This window comes from Hibiscus syriacus, unplaced genomic scaffold (assembly GCF_006381635.1).
Source record: "Hibiscus syriacus cultivar Baekdansim isolate YM2019G1 unplaced genomic scaffold, ASM638163v2 tig00110831_pilon, whole genome shotgun sequence".
NCBI classification, from domain to species: domain Eukaryota; kingdom Viridiplantae; phylum Streptophyta; class Magnoliopsida; order Malvales; family Malvaceae; genus Hibiscus; species Hibiscus syriacus.
In genome coordinates, this window is record NW_024062882.1 from 445,636 (window position 1) to 453,899 (window position 8,264).

The 8,264-nt window shown below is 34.1% G+C and overlaps 1 protein-coding gene across 1 annotated transcript; it reads right to left on the reverse strand.

The window, feature by feature from the left end:
* Positions 1 to 6,076: 6,076 nt before the first annotated feature.
* LOC120142744 (non-specific lipid transfer protein GPI-anchored 1-like) lies at positions 6,077 to 7,845 on the reverse strand. The gene is made up of 2 exons (XM_039157254.1): positions 7,443 to 7,845; positions 6,077 to 6,431 (listed from the first exon to the last, which is right to left on the reverse strand). The coding sequence occupies exons 1-2, from the start codon at positions 7,828 to 7,830 to the stop codon at positions 6,199 to 6,201; spliced, it is 621 nt and encodes a 206-aa protein (XP_039013185.1). The 5' UTR covers positions 7,831 to 7,845; the 3' UTR covers positions 6,077 to 6,198.
* Between the last annotated feature and the right edge of the window lie 419 nt (positions 7,846 to 8,264).

The window sequence follows — 8,264 nt, forward strand, 5'->3', positions numbered from 1 at the left end:
TGGTATTCAGACCTTTGGTGGAGGAAACAACATGTAACAACTACAACAAATCAAAATAAAAAAAGAAGTGCAAGTAAAGAATGTTTAAAAAATCAGCAAAGAAAATTGCAAGCACTCAAGAAGAAAACAAAAGGAAAAGAAAAGAAAATCGCAAAGAAAGTTGAAAGCACAAACAACAAATCTTATCACCACACAACTTCTTTTATTTCATATTTCTAAGCCACCCTATTACGTTATATGTGCTTTTCCATGCCTATTAACCATTTATAGCCGACACACAACAAGTACGCATTACTTGGTATAGTTTTAAGTAAAGTTTACTTACAACTCGAGATAAAAAGACTAAGAGGAAAAATGCTTGAGTGTGGGAGACTAGAAGATGACTAGTAAAAGTCTTGAAGTCATAGAGTGCAAAGACGAGTGGATTAAGTGTCATTCAAGTTATCCTTGGAGTGAACTCGTGAGGCTTTATGAGAGCAATATTCAGTAAGGTCTCTTACACACTTCTTTTTCTTAAATTGCTAACAAGTCTCTTTTATCCAGCATTTTTTTAGTTAAAAAGACTTTGAACATTAAAAGTTAAGAAGATGAACAATGAGAGAACATCTTCCATATTAAATGTCATGTGGGAGAAAATTTTTGCATAATGATCATATACGGAGGAAGTTGTACAAATGTAGCAAGCACTCACATGGTGGAGAAGTTGGGCTTAAAGACTTCCAAGCATCCTCACCATTACAAACTGCAGTGGCTCAATGATGTGGGAGAAGCCAAGGTTACTAGGCAAGTAGTTGTTCCTTTCTCACTTGGAAGATACAAGGATGAAGTTCTTTGTAATGTGGTGCCAATGAGTGCAAGCCACATTATCTTAGAAGGACCTTGGCAATTTGACAAGAAGGCTACTCAAGATGAATTTTCCAATGAGTATTCTTTACAACATCAAGGAAGGAAAATCATGTTGGCACCTATGCTTCCAAGTCAAGGCCACGAATGCCAAGTGACCATTAAGGCACGTATAGAAGAATGAGAGAAAGCAAAGAAGGCCAAGTAAAGCAATACTCTAAAGATGAACATACATGCCAACATAGGAGATGTTCAAAAGCATTTATCCACAAAGAAAGCTATACTTATACTAATGTATAAGGAAAATTGTCTACTTACTAACCCTTCTAAAGGCTTGCCTTCTTCCATATCCACTATTTTGCAGGATTTTGAAGACATTTTCCCTTAAGAAATCCCAGAAGGTTTACCACCAATTAGGCAAATTGAATATCAAATTGATTTCATTCCCGAAGCCATCATTCCTAATAGACCAGCGTACAGAAGCAATCCTGAAAAAAAACTAAGGAATTACAAAAGCAAGTCAAAGAACTACTAGATAAAGGATACATTCGGGAGAGTTTAAGTTATTGCGCTGTACCAGTTTTTTTGGTGCCAAAGAAAGATAGGACATGGAGAATGTGTGGATTGTAGGGCCCTGAATCAAATCACCATCAAGTATAGACACCCTAGACCTCTATTGGATGATATGCTTGATGAACTCAGTGGTGCCAGCATCTTCCCCAAAATTGATTTGAAAAGTTGCTATCATCATATTAGAATGAAGGAAGGCGACGAGTGGAAAATCGTTCTCAAGAGCAAATAAGGTTTATATGAATGGTTAGTCATGCCTTTTGGCCTAACTAAGGCACCCAACACTTTTATGCGTTTGATGAATCATGTCTTTAGGCCTTATATTGGCAAGTTTTGTGTTGTTTACTTTGATGACATTCTGATATACAATAATTTCCTAAATGAGCATTTTGGTCATTTAAGATCTATTCTTGGCACTTTGAGAGAAGAGAACTTATATGCTAATCTCAAGAAGTGTGTTTTTTGTAAGGACAAAGTTACTTTCTTAGGCTTCATTGTAAGTTCACAAGGTTTGGTGGTTGATCCAGAGAAGATCAAAACAATTCAAGAGTCGCCAAAACTTCTAACATCAGTCAAGTCTGGAGTTTCCATGGTTCGGCTAGTTTATACCGAAGGTTTGTACCAAACTTTAGTTTTATTGTCGCCCCTTAAGAGGAATTATTAAGAAGAATTCAAACATCTCATGGGGAAAATAACGAAAAATAGAATTCAATGAATTCAAGGACTGTTTGATAAAAGCCCCGTTACTAGCCTTGTCAAATTTTAATAAAACCTTTGAATTTGAATATGAAGCCTCCGGAATTGGAATCGATGTTGTGTTGAGTCAAGAATGAAAGTCAATTGCTTATTTTAGTGAGAAACTGAATGGTGAAACTCTAAATTATCCAACTTATGACAAAGATATGAATGCACTCATTCAAGCGTTGGAGACTTGGCAACATTATCTGTTACCAAGGGAATTTGCCATCCATACTGATCATAAGGCATTAAATGACATCAAGGGATAACCCAAACTTAACAAGAGGCACGCCAAATGGGTTGAATTCCTTGAGTCTTTCCCTATGTTATACACTATAAGAAAGGAAAATATAACATCGTGATTGATGCTCTTTCACACAGGCATGTCTTACTTTGTACTTTGGATTCTAAACTCCTTGGTTTTTCATTCATGAAAGAGCAATATGCTACTGACCTGGGATTTGGAGAAAAATATCAATTATGTTAAACCAGTGCTCATGACAAATACTACCAGCGTGAGGGTTATCTTTTCAAAGAAGGGAGACTTTGCATTCCATAAGGCTCTATACGAGAAGTACTTATCAAAAAAGCACACGAAGAAAGACTCATGGGACACTTTGGCATTGAAAAGACACTTAGCATTTTTAAAGAAACATATCATTTGGCTAAAGATGAAAAAATATATTGAAAGGGTATGTGAAATGTGTTTAGTATGTAAAAGGGCAAAATCAAGAGTTATGCCCCATGGATTATACATGCCTCTTCCAATTCCAACTATGTCATGGGTAGATATCTCTATGGATTTTGTTTTGGGACCTTCAAATACCAAGAGTGGAAAAGATTCAATATACGTGGTGGTAGATAGGTTCTCTAAATGGCTTACTTTATACCCTGTCACAAGACCGATGATTTCATCCATGTTGCAAATTTGTTCATCATATAAGTGGTAAGGTTACATGGACTTCCTCGAACCCTTGTGTTATACAGAGATGTCAAATTCTTAAGCCACTTCTGGAGGAATTTATGGAGTAAAGTTGGCACAAAACTACTCTTTTCTACTACATGCCATCCACAAACAGACGGACAAACTGAAGTGGTTAATAGAGTTTTGTCAATATTACTCAGATCCATCATCAAGAAGAACATCAAAACTTGGGAAGAATGTCTACCACATGTAGAATTTGCCTACAACTGAACCATTCATTCAACAACCAAGTATTCCCCATTTAAGCAAGTGTACATTTTAACACTTTAATTCCTTTAGACTTACTTCCTTTGCCTTGTGGTCAAATATAAACAAAGATGGAAAGGAAAATACAAAATTCGTGAAAAGGCTCCATCAACAAGTCAAGGACAATATTGAAAGAATGACTCGACAATATGAGCAGCAAGCAAACAAAGGAAAGAAGAATGTAACCTCTGAAGTGGGTGATTGGGTTTGGATCCACTTTAGAAAAGAAAGGTTCCCAAATCAAAGGAAGTCCAAACCCCTACCTCGAGGAGACGGACCGTTTCAAGTTACGGAAAAGATAAATGACAATGCATACAAACTAGAGTTACCTGGTGAGTTTGGTGGTGTAATTGCTTCATTCAATATATCTGATTTGTCACCATTTGAAGAAGGAAACAATTTGGGGATAAATCATCTAAAAGAAGGGGGTGATGTGGTCATGGCTACATTATATCCAGAAGTGATGCCTCGAGGTCCCATTACTCGATCAAGAGCCAAACAATTCAAGGTAATACTCTTAACTAGATGTCTTGAAGCTTTCAATTCATTTGACAAATTAACAACATCCACTGTTAAGTTGTATAATGTTTTAATAGCTAAAAGTAACTTAACATATCCACATCTTTATATTAGTTGTTCCATAATGTTATTTCAAGCATGTTCTTATTTCATATTAGTTTTGCATTCATTTAATTATGTTTCAATTCATTCATGAAATGGCAACATGTTTAATAATTCATTTCTTAGAACATTTGCATTCAAATAAGCTCCTTAGTTATATACGTTAGCTCACATATGTTATATCATATTGTTCTTAGCTCATGACATGCATTCATAGCTCATAAGGCCATAAACATGCACAACAACAATACATTTGATTCATTCCAGCTCATTTCCTTGAATTTACCTTGTTTTCTTTGCACATATATGTACATGGAAGCAAGGCACACATTGGGGCAGCTTGAGGGAGTATTTGGAATTCATATACAGCTCATAAATAACTCATAAAGGTTATGTCAGCTCATGGATACTTATGCAAAGCTCAATTCTGATGGAGGAGATAACATGTTGCTAAACCTAGCTAGATGAACCATTTGAAGTCAAGTTGTTATAAGTGATGCCAAGTGCAGCTGGACATAGCTAAAGGATATGCTAGGAAGCTTATGAAGTCACGGCTAACAAGCTTGTAACACGTCATCCCTTACTTATCTAGCTAACTCATTGTAAGCTTGCCTAGTTGTTGCCTATCTTCATTCCATGGACAAGACCACGCCACAAGCCTTCTATGACCTCATGTGAGCGCCTCATGACCAGCCCACCCATGTTCCATGCATGTGGATCAATTAGGAGCCAATGTGAATGGTTGCATAACCATCGGCCAAAGCACCTTAACTCTTCAAAATGGCGCCAATATGAACCATCAAGAAAACCATTCGGCCAAGGGGCATATTCATTCATTTTGGCTGAACAATTAAGTTCATTCATCTATATTTGTTTAATTAAATTATGTTTTTTTAATTAAAAGGGATATACCTAGCCGAATAGCACCTATCTCTTGGCTATTTCCTTTTCATTTCCTGTAAATAGGCTAGGCTATGTCCATTGTAACACACACCTTTCATATATTAATTAAAGTGATATTATTCTCTTTTCGCAAATCCTTGGTGACTTTTATCGACTTATCAAGTATATCTTTACTTGTGGCATCAACCCCTTTTCCTTGATACTTGTGGTTCTTATCTCCTTATAGATAGTGGATCCAAGTCCTTTAATACCACCACTTAGAGAGATTTATAAGGTTGGGTCTTTTCTCCATATAGCATTGGTTCTTCATTTGTCTTTCCAAGATACTATATTCACTATCCTTTTTGCTTCATAAGCCTAACCATAGCCAAACACTTTAAACATCTTCCACAACTCTGATTCACTATAAATAGCCCTCCATTTAACCTTTGCATCAACTATGAAGTCCTCTATTTGAGGCATTCACTTATTGCAGGTTGTTTTGCTTTCTTCCTAGATTAACAATCAATTAAGGTACAAGTACCTTTTATCAATTATCATCACCAATTGATCCCAAACCAACTAGGCTTCAAAGTACGAATTGAGTCATACTTAGGGGGCATGTATTATTTGTAGACCCATTTTTATTCAATAGTAACTATTTTTTTTTAGATCTTATGATATTATTGAGATGTATTTTGGGAGCCTCCCATATTTGTGAACACGGATATTTTGATTTTATTTTCTAACATCATTGGATTGTTTTAAATGATGATTTTCAAATGTTTTTAGAAAATACTTTTAGGCTAGCCACTTCAGTGGTCTTGTGTGACACATTAAACCTTCGATCTTCGAATAGAATTGGATTACGATATTAATAACAACTATTATTCTAATGACGGATCACTATTTAAATCTTTGTTCTAGACTATCATCTATTTCATCCCATGTCAGCCTATATCAATGCATACATTCATATTAGTTGATATAAGATTCCAATATTTTAAATTTTGTCTAAATTTATTTTATCTCAACATATTTATTGTTTTACAGTTCATTAAGAAATAAAATAAAATATTTAGTTAGTTAATAATATAAAATATATTTTTCTTATAAATTTATTTATATTATGTATTTAATCCTTTTATATTTTAAAAATCAAATTTAATTACTAAATTGAAACAATAAACATAAAGAAAATGATCACAATTGTCACTCGGTCTGGCATTGCTAAGATCGGAACACTAAAGACTTCTTAATAATAAATAAACAAACTTCCGAGTCCCATAGTCCCATGCAGAAGCTTAAGCAAATTACGCCGGGGATGCAAAGAAAAACACGGCCGCCGTAGCGACCAGCAGCGCCGCTGTCGAACTGACGAAGTGGCTTCCGATCTTGGTTCCGCTGGATTTACTATCGCTTTTCGCAACCGCAGATGAAGGATTTCCGGTTGATGTGGCTGGAGTACTAGGTTTCGTCGTCGCTTTCGAGGAGGAATCGGTGAATATGGCGGCTTCTGGTGAGTTTGGAGATAAACCAAGAAGCTCTGTTTTTTACCATTCAAATGGAAAACATATGATTAGTATAATCCTTTATAATTATATATATTTAAAAACATTATTATTAAAGTATAAACAATCAAATAAATTCTTAAATGAAATATTTTATTAGCGTAATTTTTATTAAAAAATTATGATAAATATATTTCTAAAATTTTATTGTAAAATATTTAAATAATGACTCATTTGGAATCTTTTTCAATTTTAGTTACTTGATTGATAGAATTTTCACATAAAGATTAGGTTACGACAACATTTCACTTGAGAATATAATTATTCTCTAATTTAACAGAAGCTACTTTGTTATATAGATAGATAGTTATGGCCCATAACTTATGGGTCATAGTTTTGGTCCACTCAAATCTAGTTTTAAAATTAAATATTTTTATCTATATTTGATCTAATTCGAGTTTAGAAGGGCTTAAATTTATCTAAAATTTGATCTGATTTTTAAAGCAAAAAATTATTCACAATGTGATTCAATCTTATTTGACTCGACATAAATATATATGAAAAGAATTATGTTCATTAGGTAAAATAAGGACCTGTTTGAAATAACTAATATAATGAAAATTATTATTACAATTATCTCTAAATACATAATATATAATTATAATATTACGTCTGGTTAGATCAAATTTGTAACCCAAAACTCAAAACTGACTTGACTTATATATGCATAATTATGTCCCAATCTATCACTAAAAATCGATTTCTATATGTTATTCTAACTTGAGTACAGTGATAATCTATTAAGGAATGAGAATGGATAAGTGTCTACTCTGAATTTCAAATTTTTTCATATAAATATCTATTTTGTTGATTATGTATGGTTGAAATTTTATTTATACCCATTTATACAAAAAATATTATATTGTAAATATATATTTGTTTTCACTCTAAAAAGTAATTTTAGATCCACCACTGCTCAAGTATGAGACATATGTATGCAAGTTTCGAATATGAATCAAAAATAACTTAAAGAGAGAAAGTTTTACTTGGGCAGTAGGTGACGCTAGCATTCTTCAACTGGCAAGCAGAAGGAAGCTCAAAAAGCTTAGCTTCTTGCACCCCTAAGCTCTTGAGACTCTGAGCACCACTCTGAGTTTGCTGCAGAATATAACACAAACACTTCGGCTTATTCTCTTTGATACCCGAAACCGAGCTGCAACATTCCTTCGTCGGCGTCGCCACCTTCCCCTGAGCAAAGCCCAGACAAGTCATCACGCTCTGGAAATCCTTGCTGCACTCCGTCGTCAACTCACTCTCGTCCGCCGCCATCACCGCCACACAAAGAAACAAAACTCCGATCACTGACAATGCCATAATCTTTTTCTTCTTCTTCTTCTTGGAGTTGAGATTTTTGGATTGAAACTCGGAATGCATGGGCGTTATATTTTATATAATAACACGTATGTGAAACTGGCAAATATTTAATGATGTTCAGATTGCAGTTGTGAATAAGGAGAGTGATAACTCAAGAGATTAGTTTTGAGCCGTTTGATGTGAATTTTTGTGGTCCCCATTGTGAGAATAAACGGCTACAATGCTTAGGGAAAAAAGTAGAGGGAAGATATATAAATGTGGACAGCTTAGGTAGTTGGGTAGCAATTATGTATGAATAAATCACTATTAATAATCGGATTAGTCTTTAATTGAGTGATAAAAAATTTAATGTTTCTGAATAAAAATATTATTTTATAAATAAAATGTTAATGTCAAAAATATATTTCTTAATTTAAATTTTAAATTATTTAATTATATTTTAAATATGGTCAAATTCATATATTTATCAAAATAATATTAGCTGTCGTTTTCAG